The 19,588-nt window shown below is 49.8% G+C and overlaps 2 protein-coding genes across 2 annotated transcripts in view; one reads left to right on the forward strand and one right to left on the reverse strand.

Annotated features, from left to right (window-relative positions):
• Positions 1-8,113, reverse strand: part of LOC307088683 (glycogen debranching enzyme-like) — a gene marked incomplete at both ends in the record, with an annotated part of 26,834 nt that extends 18,721 nt beyond the window's left edge. The window contains 11 exons of the mRNA XM_079754635.1: positions 1-55; positions 304-443; positions 794-891; positions 993-1,095; positions 1,531-1,657; positions 1,947-2,058; positions 3,083-3,264; positions 5,317-5,520; positions 6,147-6,316; positions 6,805-7,012; positions 8,029-8,113. The exon at positions 1-55 is cut by the window's left edge and continues 133 nt beyond it. Of these exons, the coding sequence (XP_079610761.1) occupies positions 1-55; positions 304-443; positions 794-891; positions 993-1,095; positions 1,531-1,657; positions 1,947-2,058; positions 3,083-3,264; positions 5,317-5,520; positions 6,147-6,316; positions 6,805-7,012; positions 8,029-8,113 (1,484 nt within the window). The remainder of the gene's footprint in view (positions 56-303; positions 444-793; positions 892-992; positions 1,096-1,530; positions 1,658-1,946; positions 2,059-3,082; positions 3,265-5,316; positions 5,521-6,146; positions 6,317-6,804; positions 7,013-8,028) is intronic.
• A 751-nt stretch (positions 8,114-8,864) lies between these two features.
• frrs1b (ferric-chelate reductase 1b) lies at positions 8,865-19,367 on the forward strand. The gene is given in 18 exon segments (XM_079754723.1): positions 8,865-8,969; positions 9,688-9,776; positions 9,903-10,092; positions 10,181-10,332; positions 10,848-10,942; positions 11,989-12,118; positions 12,873-13,061; positions 13,552-13,650; positions 13,754-13,901; positions 14,056-14,169; positions 14,768-14,883; positions 15,150-15,236; positions 16,244-16,341; positions 16,531-16,589; positions 16,676-16,722; positions 16,724-16,825; positions 18,266-18,363; positions 18,446-19,367. Coding segments are annotated over 17 exon segments (1,764 nt in total). The 5' UTR covers positions 8,865-8,969; positions 9,688-9,761; the 3' UTR covers positions 18,471-19,367.
• Positions 19,368-19,588: the final 221 nt, after the last annotated feature.

Genomic DNA, 19,588 nt, shown 5'->3' on the forward strand with positions numbered 1-19,588 from the left:
AGCTTCACGCTGTCGCCCCAGCACACCAGCTCCCTGCGCAGGTACACCTGGGAGCCTGCAGGGGGCGGCAGAGACACCGTTACGGTTCTGTGTGTGTAAGTGTGTGTGTGTATACTTACAAATAAAGACATGTATAATAATGATAACATCGTTATTTATTTTCAGTTTAAAGCGGGTGTTTTGTTTCGGGTGCCAGAAACACGCTGGGCTACAGAGGAACACTCCCGACTCGCTGCTTTGTGATTGGCTGTGGTTTTTCCACGTTTCATTTCAAAGTAAAAGTGCACAAAGGTCAACGCCCACCTGGCTCAGCGAAGCTGTGCAGCGGGTCGTCGCCCGCCACCCAGCCGTTGTGGGCCATGATGTGACGCGCCTTCTCCTCATGGCCCAGCAGGGTCATCTCCTGGTCAAAGGTCATCTCCTCGAAGGGGAACGTGAAGTACCTGGGGGGGGGGGGGGGGCACACACAAACAGAGAGCATCACTAGTATCAAGGCCAATGTGTTTACTGACACAAACAGAGAGCAACACTAGTATCAAGTCCAATGTGTTCACAGACACAAACAGAGAGCAACACTAGTATCAAGGCCAATGTGTTCACAGAGACCAACAGAAAGCAATACTAGTATCAAGTCCAATGTATTCACAGACACAGAGAGTAACAATAGCATCAAGTCCAATGTGTTCCTCGTTGGGTTTGATACATGTGGCACTGGGTCCCAGGCGGTCCTGGGGGGTCTGTGTGTCTCGTTGTACTCCCACATAACGGACGGTAGAGCCCTGCCCCCCGTTACCTGCTGACCAGAGGGTCTTTCCTGGTGACCGGTCCCAGCTTCGGCCCGTCCTCCGCAAGGCGTTCATAGACCACAGTTCCCACAATGCAGTTGGTGGCCTGGAGAAGAGGTCTTTGTGTTTTATTGTTTTATTATTGATTGAGTGAGAGGGCGTTTTAATGGGGAGAGGGATTCATCCTTGTGCGGATGTAACACAGACCTGCTCAGCATGGTAGGCCATCTCCTTGTAGCTCTCCGAGTTCAGCTCCTGCAGCCTCTTCTTGAACCAGCCGCAGCACTCCTGGAGGTCTGAGGCGCTGGAGCTGGACCGGGGCAGGGAGGATCGAGGAGGGGGACCCAGGCAGGGAGGAGGAAGGAGGGAGGAGGGAGGAGGGAGCAGGGAGCAGGGAGCAGGGAGGAGGGAGGAGGGAGGAGGGAGGAAGGTGACACAGGAAGGGAGCAGGGAGGATGTCCACCATCACAACAACCATCACCAGGTCAGAGAGACAGAGTCAGGCTCATGGTTAACCATCACCAGGTCAGAGAGACAGAGTCAGGCTCATGGTTAACCATCACCAGGTCAGAGAGACAGAGTCAGGCTCATGGTTAACCAGCACCAGGTCAGAGAGACAGAGTCAGGCTCATGGTTAACCAGCACCAGGTCAGAGAGTCAGGGCTAGGCTCACAGTTTGGGCATCTTTATGTTATGGCGAAATCTTGAATATATGCCAGAAGAACAGAGAGCGTGAGAGTGCCACCTGTGAGGTCTGAACAGCTGGAGGGCGCTCTTCATGTCCACGGCGGTCCCGAAGCGTCGGCCCTGGGGGTCTGTCACCAGCCGGAGCTGCTGCTGGCCTTCTGGACTGCAGCTAGGACTCACCCCTCCTGATCGGGGGGTTTCGGACGTTATCCAGGGGTTTGGCCCATAGGCATTTACATTAAACCACTCTGCTCTCTTCATTTATTTCCTGTCCAATAATTAAACCTGGAAATGTAACCTGACCATCAGGACATGTTTGTAAAAAACTGCATGGATTCACTGATTCAGCTCCTAGTGATGGCACAACCTGCTGAGAACAACAATGTTTCTGAATAGAATTGAGCGCAGCACTGTGACTGAGATCATGTATGGCGACCATGCATCACGTGTGGTGCTGCAGGGGTGCAGTCCTACCGGAGTTGAGCAGCTTGTGGAACTGCTCCACCGCCTTCTCCACGTTCACCTGCTGGAACTCCCACAGCCGTACCCTGAGGAACACCTCCGCCCACAGCAACCCCCGCAGAGTCTGGGGACGGAACACAGTACAGACCCTCAGACACAGTACAGACTCACACAGTACAGACTCACACACACAGTACAGACTCACACAGTACAGACCCTCAGACACAGTACAGACCAACACAGTACAGACCCTCTGACACAGTACAGACTCACACACACAGTACAGACTCACACAGTACAGACTCACACACAGTACAGACTCACACAGTACAGACTCACACACACATTACAGACTCACACAGTACAGACTCACACACAGTACAGACCAACACAGTACAGACTCACACACACAGTACAGACTCACACACACAGTACAGACTCACACAGTACAGACTCACACACAGTACAGACCAACACAGTACAGACTCACACACACAGTGCAGACTCACACAGTACAGACTCACACAGTACAGACTCACACACACACAGTACAGACTCACACACCCAGTACACTCACACAGTACAGACTCACTCACACAGTACAGACTCACACACCGTACAGACCCTCAGACACACACACAGTACAGACCAAGACAGTACAGACTCACACACAGAACAGACTCACACACACAGTACAGACTCGCACACACAGTACAGCCTCACAAAGTACAGACTCTCACACAGTACAGACTCACACACAGTACAAATTCCCACACAGTACAGACTCACACAGTAAAGACCCTCACACACAGTACAGCCTCACAAAGTACAGACTCACACACAGTACAGACTCACACACACAGTACAGACTCACACAGTACAGACCCACACACACAGCACAGCCTCACAAAGTACAGACTCACACACAGTACAGACTCACACACAGCCTCCCCATCACGAACCAGGATGATGTGTAAATGTATCCAGTAGCATGGTCTGAATGGTGTGTGTGTCTTGTTATATTAATTGATAACATTAATTAATAACGTTGACAAATGAAGACTGATCTGCTGGGGACAGCTGTGATTGGCTAGCTCGTGAGAACGACGATGACGCGGGCCGAGGGGGCGTGGTTTTCCTGAGCTCACGTTGACGTGCTGCTGGTTGAGGATGAGCGCCGGCAGGCCTTTCTCGGTGTGGCGCCCGTCCGCCAGCTCGCCGCTGAAGTGCCAGAGGGCTCGGTCCAGCACCCAGGCCGCCCTCAGGTGGGGGGAGTTCACCAGGTTGAAGCCACACTCGGGGTGGAGGCGGAGCCACTTACTGCTTGAGGCTGGGGGGACACAGAGAGCAGCTGGTCAACTCAACATGTCCGGACCCCCGGTCCCCTTAAACATGTCCAGAGCCCCGGTCCCCTTAAACATGTCCAGACCCCCGGTCCCCGTAAACATGTCCAGACCCCCGGTCCCCTTAAACATGTCCAGACCCCCGGTCCCCTTAAACATGTCCAGACCCCCGGTCCCCGTAAACATGTCCAGACCCCCGGTCCCTTTAAACATGTCCAGGTCCCCTAAACATGTCAAGACCCCCGGTCCCCTTGAACTTGTCCGGACCCCGGTCCCCTTAAACATGTCCAGACCCCCGGTCCCCTTAAACATGTCCAGACCCCTGGTCCCCGTAAACATGTCCGGACCCCAGTCCCCTTAAACATGTCCGGACCCCGGTCCCCTTAAACATGTCCAGACCCCCGGTCCCCTTAAACATGTCCGGACCCCGGTCCCATTAAACATGTCCAGACCCTCGGTCCCCGTAAACATGTACGGACACTGGTCCCCTTGTACTCCTGCACTGTAAAACTTTTAGTACTGGGAGCAGTTTCACCAGTAAGGTACTGTTTATATACATATTTATCAGTGTATCATAGAAATACAGCATTTCGCTGTACATTTACATCAAAGTGTTACAGTGTGTCTTGTCTGCTTTCATGTGCTTAGGAAAGTATTTGTAAAATATTGGTTTTCACATTGCGTCATTCAGGAAGGGGGGGGGGGGTGTCAGCACAGGCTACTTGGAATAGCTCATTGAGCAACACACACACACACACACAGACACACACACACTCACACACACACACACACACACACACACACACACATACACACACACACACACACACACACACAAACACCCACACACAGGGGTCTCCCCTAGCCTCAGTGGGGGGTCATGTTTCACGCGAGGAATGCCTGACCTTCTGGGCAGCAGCCGTGTGGCGCTCAGAGTCCAATCCCTTCTGAGTCCCGGAGAGAAGAGAGATAAACTTCCCTGCTCACCCATACATCATATATCATACACTATTATTATTAAATATGAGATATCACAATAAAGGACCACTGAGTACATCCGCTCAGGTTGGTGAATCTAGGGTTAGCTCAGCCCAGCTAAAGCTGAGTATCAGAGGAATCAGGAAACTTGAACCGGGACGGAACGGTGAGGTACCAGAACCCCAAAGGTCTAGACCCAGGACTACAGTCCTGATGGACAAAGGTCTAGACCCAGGACGACAGTCCTGATGGACAAAGGTCTAGACCCAGGACTACACGTCCTGATCTAAACGGTCTAGACCCAGGACTACAGTCCTGATCGCAAAGGTCTCGACCCAGGACTACAGTCCTGATCTCAAAGGTCTAGACCCAGGACTACAGTCCTGATCTCAAAGGTCTAGACCCAGGACTACAGTCCTGATCTCAAAGGTCTAGACCCAGGACTACAGTCCTGATCTCAAAGGTCTCGACCCAGGACTACAGTCCTGATCTCAAAGGTCTAGACCCAGGACTACAGCCCTGATCTCACTGAGCACTCCAGACACAGAGTCACAGAGTCACAGAGGGAAAAGGTCTGAATCAAAAGGACACTTTTATTTTAACATTTAACCTTTAAAGTTGTTCCTGTGTTACATTTATACTTGACCTTTGAACTTCCATGTCCTTCCTAATTAATCCTGTCTGTCACGTCCTACGGCCAATCAAATAGTTGAGATTCTGATGAAGCAGAGTCGGAAACAGCCCAGTGGATCAGCTGTCACTGAACACGGCCGGCCTGACCTTCAAGCAGAACCTAAACCTCTGAAGGTCAGCTGAGGAGGTGAAGCCCAACCAGCAGGCAGGGAGGGAGGGAGTGTGTGTGTACCGGTCTGTGTGTGTGTGCGTGAATGTGTACCTGTGTGGTTGTGTGTGTGTGTGTGTGTGTGTGTGTGTGTGTGGTGTTTTACCTGTGTGGGTGTGTGTTTGTGTTCTTACCTCTGTGGTTGTGTGTGTGTGTGTGTGTGTGTGTGTATACCTGTGTGTGTGTGTGTGTGTGTGTGTGTGTGTGTGTGTGTGTGTACCTGTGTGGTTGTACACCACGTCGGTGATGCAGGCCACGCCCCACTCCCTCCTCAGCTGCTCCACCAGCCCGCCCACGTCGGACCAGGTGTAGTTCCTCCCCGGGGGGGAGAAGTCCGGGTTGAGCTCCAGCTGGTCGGACAGGGAGTAGCAGGACCGGGACGGGCCCAGCGGCTGCAGGGGGGTCAGGTGGATCATGTTGTACCCTGAGGAGAGGAAGCAGGACATCACATGACTCGTTAGAGCGGCTCAGACTCAGAGTTAACGAGAGACACTCGTTAGAGCTGTTAAGACTCAGAGTTAACGAGAGACTCGGTAGAGCTGCTGTGACTCAGAGTTAACGCGAGAGACTCGTTAGAGCTGCTGTGACTCAGAGTTAATGAGCGAGACTCGTTAGAGCTGCTCAGACTCAGAGTTAACGAGAGACACTCGTTAGAGCTGCTCAGACTCAGAGTTAACGAGAGAGACTCAATAGAGCTGCCCAGACTCAGAGTTAACAAGGAAGTTAACAAGAGAGACTCGCTAGAGCTGCTCGGACTCAGAGTTAACGAAAAGAGAGAGCAGAGAGGAGCACAGGAGACAGGAGGCTCTGCATGTGTTTGCCTCCTGAGCACTGCATAACACACCTAATGAGGAGCTACGGTAACTGTATGTGATTGACAGGCAATCGAACCAATCATAGAAGAATATTGTTCTACAATATAAATAGTCTCACATAGGCCAACCCACAGCCCACTCACAGAGTGTGATGATGAACCCAACGCTTCCTCAAGTATTGCTCATATTGTGCACGAGAGTCCATTTCCCATGATCCTCTGCTCCTGCGGCTCACCCGTCTCCTTGGCCACCCTGAGGCGGTCGGGCCATTGGTCGAGGGGTCCCAGGCACTTGGCCAGGTAGGTCTGCATGGTGATGCAGTCCAGGGGGAGGGGGCGGTGGTCCTCTCCCACGGTCAGCACCGGGTCCACCACGATGTAGCCGCTGCCCACCTTCTCATCCTCCCTGAGAGGCAGAGCACAGCTGGAGACACAGCGGACCAACAGCATCAGGCACCACACACACACACACACACACACACACACACACACACACACACACACACACACACACACACACACACACACACACACACAGACACACACACACACACACACACACACACACACACACTCACACACACACAGCACAGCTGGAGACACAGCGGACCAACAGCAACAGGCACACACACACACACACACACACACACACACACACACACACACAGCACAGCTGGAGACACAGCGGACCAACAGCAACAGGCACACAGACACACACACACACAAAAACACACACACACACACACACACACACGCACACACACACACACACAGCACAGCTGGAGACACAGCGGACCAACAGCAACAGGCACCACACACACACACACACACACACACACACACACACACACACACACACACACACACACACTTCGAGCCCAGGAGTCCACCCACCCACAGCCGAAGTAGTACTGGTAGGACCCGGCCACCAGCAGGTCCAGCCTACAGAACTGGTCCGAGTCGTCATGGCCCGCGGGGTTCATCCAGTCCAGGGCCCTGAAGGCCAGCCGGTCGAAGCGCTGGCCCTCCGCAGGGTAGTTGGTGTGGACCCGCACCTTCTTGCCCTGCAGGGTCGGGCCCAGACGGAACTGGAGTTCAAAGCCTGCAGGGGACCAGGCAGGAGAACCGGGTAAGACTGGTATCGACACATTGGAGCGGTGCTGCAGGTGACCATCCTCAGCAGAACTCACGTGTTTTGTATACGTAATGTGTCCCACAGGAGGGATTTACATCTGTTAGGTGCCCTACTGTGTGCTTTATATCTGTTATGTGCCCTACTGTGTGCTTCATATCTGTTATGTGCCCTACTGCGTGCTTTATATCTGTTATGTGTGTCCGACTGGTGTGCTTTGTATCTGTTATGTGTCCCAGAGTACTGGTGTGCTTTATATCTGTTATGTGCCCTACTGTATGTTTTATACCTGTTATGTGCCCTACTGTGTGCTTCATATCTGTTATGTGCCCTACTGCGTGCTTTATATCTGTTATAGGTGCTCTACTGGTGTGCTTTATACTTATTATGTGTCTAAGATGCTGATGTACTTTTGTGTCTCCAACAGCAGAAAATAAAGCCAACTTGTGCCCAAGTTTATTACATATCTTAAGTGTTAGATTATTTTTATATATCTTTCTTCTCAAAAGTATATTTGAAAATAGACTATGCCGTGTCTACATTATAACATCATTGAGGAGACCAGACACATCACCATGTGCCTTCCAAAGCAACACAACTATGAGATAGAAGACATCTCATCATCTCATCCTTCTGTTATCCAACGAGTCGGAGTCATTAGCAGTCATTATTTCCTCTGCACACGATTCCATTACAATATCTAATAATATCTCAAGTAATCTATTCATAATAACTACTTCTAATAATAGCAACATTCCAGGAGAAAGTTCTGAAACATATCCCAGGAGAACAGGATCCGTGTGAACTGAATCTACTACACGTGATCTCCACTGCTTCTGGTCCAACAGGCACACACTCAACGCGCACGGATAGCGTTAAGTGTGGCTATAAAGTGTGCTAATACACCTCAACACCCCCGATGTGTGGAGTCCAAGTGCCTAAACAAGAGGCTAGAACGGCGGTTCGCCAGGTGTCAATCCACGTACCTTGCTCCAGGCGGAACAGAGTTCTCTCCAGGCGCTCCATGTCGTTGAGGAACAGCGCTCTGCTCTGAGTGGCGCTCTGGACCATTTTGGAGAGGCTTTTTTAGGCTGCCCTTTCCTGACGGGACGGGGATTCCAGAGGGTTCAACCTGAGAGGGGAGGGGCCTCCTGGGGTGCGGGATGAGGTCAGGGCTGCTGTGACACTATGCACCGTCCTCCGCCAACTGGTCTTAGCGGGGTCCGGAATAAAGGCAGGGCTGTAACACTACGCACCGGCCCCTGCCAAGTAGGCCATTACCGCGGGAGATGGAGCTGAGGCTGTGAGGCTGGGCTGGCTGCGTCTCCACTACGGGACGGGGACATCGTGGGACGTCCTGGCACATCCTGGGATGTATTCAACCTGGAACATCCTGGGACGTCCTGGTTCATCATGCGAGGCTAAAGCCGCAGCCCCCAGGGGGCTTAAAGACCAATAGCTGAACTCAAGGCACAGAACGCGCGTTAAACACAGGGGTTGTCTTGTGATGAACCTGCGGGTTGATATAAATACACTTTTAAAATCGTTTTTTTTTTTTAAAGCAGTTAAATATATATATTTTTAATCTAACCATAAATGTAGTTCTTTTAGTGAATTTTTCATCATTATTTCCCTAAACTATTTTATTTAATTCTAAAAGCATATCTGTTGTTAAATTCTATTTTTTTTAACTTAAAAATGTATTTTTATTCTTAAACATAAAGATTATATATAAATATATGTGCTGTACAGTCAATCAACATGTAGCAGCACTGTACACAGTCAGTCAACATGTAGCAGCATTGCCCCCTGGTGGAAGACAACGGCCTCGACGGCGACGCGACGTTCTCAGACATTAGGAGGTCGCAGCGGGTCGACCAGCACTGAGGCGGAGCGGACCTGAAGAGCTTCAGGAAGTACAGGCGAGGTAAGTTAGAGATTCCAGGAATTTGACGTTTGTTCCTAATGTAAACATTATAAAGTCCTTTGGCTCTCTCGTGAACGGGGAAACTGAAAGAAAGCTTTAACGTGCGGTTGTGAAACTACTGGTTATGGTTGGTGAGTCCGCAGGTAACATTCAAATCAGGTGTAGATACTTTTTATAATCATATAAGGTTTCACATACAACACATACTCTTACAAACAAAGGCGTCTCAACTCCAAGACCCAATAGTAGTCTATAAATGTCTATACATGAGGAGACGATAAACGTCTCCGCAACAACAACAACAACAACAACAACAACCGTTTTTTGCCTCAAACTTTAGCCTACCAACTGGCATAAATTTCAATGTTTAAGCCTAACGATACAGTGATAAAAAATCTGTTTGTATTTCCTCTCAATGGTGCAGTCATAATGTAATGTAGGCAGACATCTGGGACCCTTTTGGAGCAGGCTGCATTGATCAGCCCGGCCGGGTCTCTTATCTCCAGGAGCATGTGGCGGTTCTTCTGCGACAGACTGATAGTGTTTTAGTGTAGTGTCTTGTCTAGGCCAACCCAAAGGCTACTTACTTCAACTATCAAAAATACTTCAGTGTTAATATTTGATACGCAAAGCATGAAATATTTCTAATTGATGCAGTGTGAATGCAGTAGGCCTTCAGACTTATCACACTGTTTAAGAACAGCCTGTGTTTTTACAGATCGGACCTTCAGCTCTGAATGTATTAAAGTCACAGCCTCGTGAAGGTCATTCGTTAAAGTCCCACATTTCGTCATGCTGGAATCGAAGGTAAATGAGAGGGAACTTTCCAACTTCTTTATTTTTGGACTGTTTCCTATTTTAAAGTGGCTTCAGATATTTCCTCCTCCTCGCTATCGCCCAGAATCGGTCCTCCCTCCTCTCTCCGTGCTCCAGGTCATGAGGTGGGCGTGCCTGTGGCTCCTGGCCTGGTGGGCGGGCCCCGCCCTGGGCTTCAGTAACGGGCGGGTCCAGGAGGTGTGTGGGAGCATGAAGCCGCTTCACGGCCACAGCCCCAGCCCCGACCCCGCCCCGTACCGCCTCACCGTGGACGGGTCCACGGTCAAGCCTGGAGCCCGCGTCACCGGTGAAACTACTCACACACGTCCTGCTGACAGTGGAGCCGTCTGGAATAACTCACCCTAACAAAGCATCTCAACTCCCCCCTCCCTCAGTGACGCTGCTGGCCAGCGACGGCTCCTCCCCGTTCAAAGGCTTCCTCCTGGAGGCACGTGACGCCGCGGCCCCCAACTCCACCGTGGCCTTGGGGTCCTTCAGCCTGCTGCCGCCCGACGTCTCCCAGCTGCTGGACTGCGGGGGCCGACAGGTGAGGTGAGGGGTGGGGGGCCGAGGGGGCTACCAGGTCAGGGGGGGAGGGAGGCTGTCAGGTGAGGGGAGTCGGCAGTTGATGGGGGGGCCCGACAGGTGAGGCGGGGCCACCAGGCGAGTGGGGGCCCCGTCAGGTGACGTGGTCCGGCGTTCGGAGCATCCTGTGACGCTCCACCACGCTTCAGGAGACCTTTAGTCACCACGCCTGGCTCTGGGGGTCTGACTCAGAGAGTGTCTGTCTCCAGACTGAAGAGGAAGGGTTTTAAAATGGATTTATATATATATATATATATATATATATATATATATATATATATATATATTAGTACACCATAGTCTGTAGTCTTGTAGACGCCTGCTTGAGGTTCCCTGTGGCTCACTCTGAACCAGCAGGCCTATAAACCCACCAGGTTTTGTCATGAGGAGAGGAACGCGCTGTGATTGGTCCACCTCACCGATGACTTCGAGACCGAGGAGGAGGGGAGGTTCACTCATCCGTTGTGTTCTCTTCAGGCGTCTGGTGTGAGTCACACCAGTGATTCAAAAAAACATCAAGTGCAGGCGGTGTGGACCTGCCCCCAGGCCTCGCCCCCCACCATCCAGTTCTTGTGAGTCCCCCAAACACACACTTTGTTTTTACACACACGATCTATTCATCAGTTTATCATGTGAGGTTGTTTTGCCGAGTTGTGTCTCCATTTCTTTATAATTAGACAGAGCTAAATTGACATAACACAAGTACAACAATAGTAATTTCCTGTAATTATATGTTGGGGGGGGGGGTAGGGTGAGTTCAGTTGATAAGGAGGGGTTAAGGAGTGTCAAAATAAAGATTCTTATAAACAGAGAGAAGTACGGGCTTGACAGCCTTTTTTTCATGTTATATTTTTTGCACAAATCACTCATACATTATAAAACATATTGGAGATTTGTGTAAAATCGGGGACAAATCGTGTGATTTTTATTGAAAGCATTATTGAAATCGCTATTGATGGGCGTTGAGTACAGATATGTCCAAGTCATTTAGCTACGAGCTAAGTGTTCTGTTGGGACTAGTTTCAAGGCTCAAACATTATGCCGTGTTATCTGGAACTAAGCCAGACTAGTGATAAATCAATTGAGAAATGTCTCAACGTCTTGGGATGTCAAAGTGAAACCAAAGCAAAGCTCTTAATAACTAATCAGTAACCAGGAGTGACTTCACACTCCAGGTTTCTCTAGTCCTTGGCATCTCAGAACACCTTCAAAGCGTGACGGAGTGTGGTGTTCTGGGGGGGAGATGGTGGCTCATCCCCAGCTAGTGCAAAACTAACTCCCCATGGAAAGAATAACTTTACACAACACCTAAGTTAAAAATAAACCACCTCTTCCCATTCTTCTTCCTATTCTAGTGGTGGGTAGTTCTGCTATTGGTAACTCAGAGAAACAATTGCTTTTTATGTGTTATATATCTTGCAAGTATTTGGCTAATCCTGATGTTCAAATTCAGTAAATTCCAAATTCATGCATTTCTGTTTATATCATCGTGTGATTGTTCGTCACATGATGCCAGAGTGATGCTTTAGCGGCAGACTCAGTAGATGGTGAAAGAAGACTCGCTGTGGATCCTCCACGTTGTAACGGTGTTGTCCCTGTGTCCCGCGGTCGGCTCCAGCGCTACGGTGGTCCAGAAGAAAAAGCTGTACTGGGTCCAGGTACCGGGCCCGGTGGTGGCCGTTACCGGGGCTGCTTCAACCCCTGGGGTCCTCCCCGCCCCCACCACTGCCGCCAGCCTGCCCGCTGTGGTGAGTCCACACCACCCCAGTAGAAGGAACGCTAGAAGAACTAACAGCTGCGTGCCTCCAGCATTGAAACAGTGCCCCCCGCTGGAACACCAGCGCGACTGCAGTCAGCAGTTTCTTTCGCCACAAATGCTTTATTTAAATTTTGAAACACGGACTGGGGGTGGGGGGGGCTAAAAAATTGAAGATTGAAAACTGTATCTGCGCTCACATCGACACCAAAACAATAGTGTCACATGCTGTTTGTTATGTCGTTAGACCTGTCTGTTGGAATGCACCCGAGCCCTCCTGGAATCACTGCTCACACTGAAACCGTGCACCGTGCACGTGCATAACAGCACCGTGCACGTGCACACCAGCACCGTGCACGTGCATAACAGCACCGTGCACGTGCACACCAGCACTGCACGTTTACACCAGCACCGTGCACGTACAATAAGCACTGTGCACGTGCACACCAGCACCGTGCACGTGCACACCAGCACTGCACGTTTACACCAGCACCGTGCACGTGCACACCAGCACCGTGCACACCAGCACCGTGCATGTGCATAACAGCACCGTGCACATGCCCACCAGCACGGTGCAGGTGTGCATCAGCATAGGGCATGTTTTGCAATCCGTTTTGTGTACACAACTAAAACCTAAGCCCCTCCCGGCCTGGCTCACTCTCAGAATGGGAGCCGTTCTGTTACGGTGGGATTATGTCTTTAGATCTGCGTGTATCTGTGAAGCTAACTAGGATGGCCCCCCGTAGTTCAGCTCAGAGGGCTGTGGACGCACCAAGTCCTGCCTCAGAGAGCCAGCGGGCTGCCGTCCGGAGAACGACCGGGACTGCTTCTTCCTGTCCTTCCGGCCGGACGCCACCGGGGGCAGCGCGCTGTTTGAGCTCAGCGGTCCGGCGGAGGGATACGTGGCGCTCGGCCTCTCGCTGGACACCTGGATGGTAGGTGATCCACCCCTCAGCCCCACAGCGCTGGAAGTGAATGTGAGGCACTCACTGAAAAGCATTTGGAAATGCCGCTGGTCAGAAAAGCACGATTTAAATGGAGTCCATTTACCATTTGCTGGGAGTGTAATAAGTGTTTGGCGGGAAATACAATTTATTTATTTTAATGTTGGACTCGTACTTGGACATGACCAACACACGTCCTCCATCACAATAGCCGGGTTCAATTTATTTGAGGTTTTCTCATCTGCGGCAGAGAAAAGCCTCTTCATCCTTTACTATCGGCAGCAAATTATTTAAATAATCAGCCTTCAAAATAATAAACCTGATGAAGCAGGACTAGCCAATCTCCAGACATCCTGACACAAACCAGGTGAATAAGTGAATAACTCTCTCCGCTATGAGTGTGAAACTGCAGGTTAAGAGCCACGGTGAGGCGATCTGTTCTCGGTGACCGTGGAGCCTCTGACCTTCGCCTTCGTTCCAGGGCAACGATGACGTCTACTTGTGCATTCAAGACCAAAGCCGAGTCCACATCCAGGCCGCCTCTGTCTCCGGACGGACGCACCCTGAGCCGGCTCCTGAGGTACTGGACGCCCCCGGGGCGATGCACCACCAGCAGCAGGACGAGATGGTCCTGGCCTCTGATTGGCCGCTGAACACTTACCCCGGTTCCTCCCTGCTCCCAGGGGACCCTTCGAGACCAGGCCGGGGCCGTGGCCGATGGGGTCATCCAGTGCCGTTTCCGTAGAGACATCCGCATCCCTCAGACGGACCAGAGGTTTGACCTGGACCAGAGCTACTTCCTGTTCCTGGCCCACGGCGGAGCTCGGCACGGTCAGAACCGGGGGATTATTAGAAGAACTCATGAATTAACTTATCGTATGTTTATAGTTCCAATTCCCATCAATGGCACTGGTTTCATATGTATTGCACCTTATATTCCATCCTTGCATTATAATTGTGTGTGTGTGTGTGTGTGTCTCTCCAGGCTCCCCTCTGAGGCACCACAGACAGCCTCTGGTCTCCAGCGTCAGAGCGCTGGTCGTGGGACCCCCTGTCGACCTCTCTGGCTCCCGCTCTCCGCTGATCATCAAGGTCCACGGTCGGTCTGACAAACACAACGATGACCCTGAACCCAAACCACTCTGACACCAAAACACTTGGGTGGCCTTCAAAACGTAGATGACTGTCGCTGTTTGTAACCCTAACCTGGGACCCTAACTCGTGGATCCTCTCTTCTGTTCGACTTGTGTTACTTTATGAATATTGAATTGGATGAATGCCAAGTTTCCAAAATGATACTTTGTAGTGTGTGTGGACGGTGACCTCGCCCAGTCCCATAGAGTCTGGGGCTGGCGAGGCTGCTAACCTGTTGCACAGTGAGTGATCAGTGAGCACAGATCAAACCCACACACACTCAGGGAGAGATCTCCTGCATGGCAGCATGTTTCATTAACTTTGAAATAAAAAATAAATAAAAAATTCTATCCCTCTATTCATTCGCTAAACAAATGAGCTCTTTAAAAAAATATTTCTTTCAGATCCGTCTTGTTTGAAAGACGTGATGACAATATTTCCCACTATGAAAGCACTGTTGATGTTCACCCTGGAGTGTCTCCCTGGTTATGTGATCAGCGGTGATGATGTTCCCTGGTCATGTGATCAGCGGTGATGATGTTCCCTGGTCATGTGATCCCCAGGGGTCATGATGCTGGCAGCGTGGATGTGGGTTGTCAGCACGGGCGTCCTCTTCGCCCGACACTTCAGACACATGTGGCCAGACGTTCTGCTGAGAGGAGGCAAGCTGTGGTTCCAGGTAGGAGACAAGGGAATCGAAGAGGAGGATTACAAAGACACAAAACTGAGAGAAAAGACATTAAAAACGCAAAACATGTTCTAATTGGAAATGTGAATTGATAATAATTGAAGAGATTTGTCAAACCAGTCCTGTTGAAAGGCCCACTGTGTTGTAGCTTCATGATTGAGTTTGGGTCTAGAGCCGGGAGAGAGAGTGATAAGGGCTGGCTGTTTGGTCTGGAGCCCGGAGAGAGAGTGATGATGTCTGGCTGTGTGATGCTGCAGGTACACCGAGGCCTGATGCTGCTGGCAGTCAGCCTCATCAGTGTGGCCTTCACTCTGCCGTTCCTGTACCGAGGAGGCTGGAGCAAAGTGAGTCCTCCACCCTGACCATTCTCTCTCTCTCCCCTGCTGTCTGTCTGTCTGTTTGTCTCCATCTTTCTAAGCGTGATTCCTCTGTGCAGTTCATCGTGTTCTTTGGCTCCTTTGTCATGTTGTCCTCGAAACGTGTGTGTGGGCGGTGTGAGTCACACTTTGTCTGTGGCGCTGACCCTGCAGTGGCGAGACGCTGGCAGCTGGGCGTGCTAGAGAGTCATGATTCTACTGCTGAGACTCTCCGACCAGCAGACTCTCCTCCCTCTGAAGCACACTGCCGTCTCTCATCCAGACTGCATTTGAAGCCTTCAGCACCAGTATGGCTCGAGGCTACCAGAACATAATAGACCATTGGCCCGTTATGAAAGTCCTCATCTCTTGTTCTGTGAACATCGTCCGCTAGGCTGTGGTCTCCTGACCATCTTTCTCTTCCACATTTAACCTGTCACTCCCGACGACTTTACTCTATGCTGATACATTAAATGCAACGTGACTTGTTACACAATGTCCTAAATGTATTTCCATCACGCTAGACTTGTGCTACTAAGAGGATTTGGGTGAAGGGGAAGTCACTGGGATGAGGAGGGCTTAAGTTCTGATGGGCCAGTGTAGAAATTGTCTGTCTGTCTGTTTTAATACTTTCTTATTTAGTCTGTGAAAACATGGAAAGGCTTAAATGATGTAAGCATTTAAATACTTCCCTATCATGCAGAAGTTACAATCATAATGTATACTAATATTTACTGTAGCCTACTGTATACTCTTACTAATTATTGGGGTAGGCTAATGTATACTCATAATAATACTCGGGGTAGTCTACTGTATTCTCATATTAATACTTATTGTAGCCTACTGGATACCCATACTAATACTCAATGTAGCATACTGTATACTCATACTAATACTTACTGTAGCCTACTGTATACTAATATTTGGGGTAGCCTACTGTATACGCATACTAATACTTGGGGTAGCCTCATACTGAGTGTTTCTATATTGTGCAGCGTGCGGGCTACCATCCATACCTGGGCTGTGCTGTCCTGGGCCTCTGCCTCATCCAGCCAATCACAGCCCTGTTCAGACCTGCTCCCCAATCCCCCAGGTGAGAGACCAGCGGCCCCTTAACACCGTCTCAGACCAGCGGCCCCTTAAACCAGCGGCCCCTTAGCCAGCAGCCCCTTAACACTGTCTGACCAGTGGCCCCTTAAACCAGCAGCCCCTTAACACCGTCTCAGACCAGCGGACCCTTAACACCGTCTCTAAGTGTCCTTAACGTCTGGTTGTCTTCTAGGAGGCATCTCTTCAACCTGGTTCATCGCTCAGCAGGCACCTGGCTGCAGATACTGGCTGGTGAGGATCAGTCAGTCAGTCAGTCAGTCAGTCAGTCAGTCAGTCAGTCAGTCAGTCACTCATGCTCTCCTACCCTCTCTCCTCAGTGGCGTGTGTGTTCCTGGGCTTCCAGCAGCAGGCCCTGCTGCTGAGGGGCCCCCAGGCCACAGGGGCCCTGGTGGGCTGGGTGCTCTGGATCCTGCTGGCTGACCTGGGGCTGCACTTCCACTCCATCTCCTCGGCCAGGACAAACAAGGGTACTGCAGGCCTCGCTTGTAACGTTACTTATAGGACATGTTGTCAGTGTAGTTTGGTTGTAACGTGACGCATAAGTCTCTAGTTCAGTGTAGTTCTGTTGTAACATTACGTATAGGTCATGTTCTCAGTGTAGTTCTGTTGTAACGTTACGTATAGGTCATGTTCTCAGTGTAGTTCTGTTGTAACGTTATGTATAAGTCATGTTCTCAGTGTAGTTCTGTTGTAACGTTACGTATAGGTCATGTTCTCAGTGTAGTTCTGTTGTAACGTTACGAATAGGTCATGTTCTCAGTGTAGTTCTGTTGTAACGTTACGAATAGGTCATGTTCTCAGTGTAGTTCTGTTGTAACGTTACGAATAGGTCATGTTCTCAGTGTAGTTATGTTGTAACGTTACGAATAGGTCGTCACCATTGAGTTACGTGATTTCTACATTATAGGTTCACTCTCTCTTCTTTACTGGCTGGTTCCCAGGTTGAGTGAGGGAATATTTGCACAGTCGATATATATTTGCACAGTTTCATTTCGATACAACTGTAATGAAGGTCTGCATGCAGCTTTATCCCGCTGCCCACCTGCATATGAACACATTCTCCAGCTCCTTGTTCGGGGCCGACTGAGGACAAGTGAGCGGAGGAAAGCGTTCAGGATAATGACCGTCTTGTAGCCTGAAGCGGCAAACCAATCTCGCTCCCACAGATTTAACGCTCTGATTTAGTGTGTGTGTGAGAGAGTGTGTGTGTGTGCGTGTGTGTGTGTGTGCGTGCGTGCGTGCGTGCGTGCGTGCGTGCGTGCGTGCGTGTGTTAAATGTCAACCCTTATTTGAAATGATGGAAGGGCGAGAACGAAACAAACTTCCACTGATCATTTTTCTGGAACTCAAGTCTCAAGATGAGAGGACGTAATGATGTTTTTGCCGCATGGACACTTTGGTATTTGGTTATATTGTAGAGGCTAGGTAAGGGAACATGATGCAAACATGGTCTAAAATAGATTGTTGTGGAACAAGGATGAACTGAACATTTCCATCACATGTTTGTGTGAAAGGATTTAGTATTGAGTTCCATTTCGTCAGCGGTCAACACATTACGGGCGTCCATAGCAGGCTCCAGTGTTTTCTACTTTGAAACCATGGAAACATATTCAGGTTTAGAAACGCAGAAAGCAGCTGGTCTCTTTATTCGTTGATTTTAGAATGTCCAACAAGCGGTCTTATTGGACGCTTTGAGTAGTCAGTCGGTTGGGGTCAAAGGTGAAACTCTTCAGAGTAGCATCAAGTTGGCCAATCAGAGCAGCTGCCTACGCCAGGCCTGTGCTAGGTTAGCGCTGGGTTAGCCTTCAACACTCCAGCCAATACAGGCTAGTCATGTGGGCCTGCTCTGAACCTCGGCAGCAGTTTGACAGACTGACCTAATGTTGTACCTGCCCTGTTTTGTTCAGTTGTTCAGCACACGGCCACATGGTGTTCATCTGCTGGGAACACTGGGGACAATGACGTCCTCCCCCTCGTCACAACAGAGGATTCACGCCCACCACAGGTGAGCACGTGCAGACCTCACATATTAGGTTCAAACACGTTTAAAACCAATTTCTAATCTGGTTTGGTCCGTTGTGTTTCAGGCGTACGTGTTTGAGAAGACGCTGATGCTTGTGTTCCAGCTGGGAAACATCTTGTTCCTCGGGGTCCTGGTGAACGCTGTAGTGAAGGTTTAGCTCTGGTTCTTCTGGTCCTGGTGAACGCTGTAGTGAAGGTTTAGCTCTGGTTCTTCTGGTCCTGGTGAACGCTGTAGTGAAGGTTTAGCTCTGGTTCCTCTGGATCCTGGTGAACGCTGTAGTGAAGGTTTAGCTCTGGTTTTTCTGGATCCTGGTGAACGCTGTAGTGAAGGTTTTGCTCTGGTTCTTCTGGATCCTGGTGAAAGCTGTAGTGAAGGTTTAGCTCTGGTTCTTCCGGTCCTGGTGAAAGCTGTAGTGAAGCTTTAGCTCTGGTTCTTCTGGTCCTGGTGAACGCTGTAGTGAAGGTTTAGCTCTGGTTCTTCTGGTCCTGGTGAAAGCTGTAGTGAAGGTTTAGCTCTGGTTCTTCTGGTCCTGGTGAACGCTGTAGTGAAGGTTTAGATCTGGTTCCTTGGTGTCCTGGTGAACGCTGTAGTGAAGGTTAAGCTCTGGTTCCTTGGGGTCCTGGTGAACGCTGTAGAGGCTCTACTCAGCCTTACACAGAACAGGCTTTATTAATGGAAAGGAATTCAAACTATGCATTTATTGAAATGTACTTTAATGTGTTTTAGTGGACACAGATTGTGTGTGTGTGTGTGTCATAAGTGCACAATTATTTTAAGTATTGGAATTATAATAATGCACATACATCTGTACATATTTGTGATACACATTGTGAAATATTTGTAATATGGGTGTGTGTTTTATAACCATTGTATTATCAAAATTCATCATCACCTAAATATGATGAAATATTCCATGCTCATCTAATTCCTTTTCCTGAACACAAACAAAGCCTTTATAATTAATAAACACAAAAGGCAGAACTTGACATGTTTCTCATCATTCTTTTATTGTTGCATGAATCTCTTTGAATACTCAACACATACATATACAGAGATAAAGCCCCCGTATACTTTAATAACGAGGTTGATAATAACAGAAACAGAAGCCTCTTTTGAGCTCACCTCATCCGTCACTTTGAGTACAGAGTTGTTGTTTGTAGTGAGCCTTAAGGAATTAGCATACAGACAGGACGTAAACAACGCCGTT

Source organism: Pollachius pollachius, assembly GCF_949987615.1.
Source record: "Pollachius pollachius genome assembly, chromosome: 17".
NCBI lineage: Eukaryota > Metazoa > Chordata > Actinopteri > Gadiformes > Gadidae > Pollachius > Pollachius pollachius.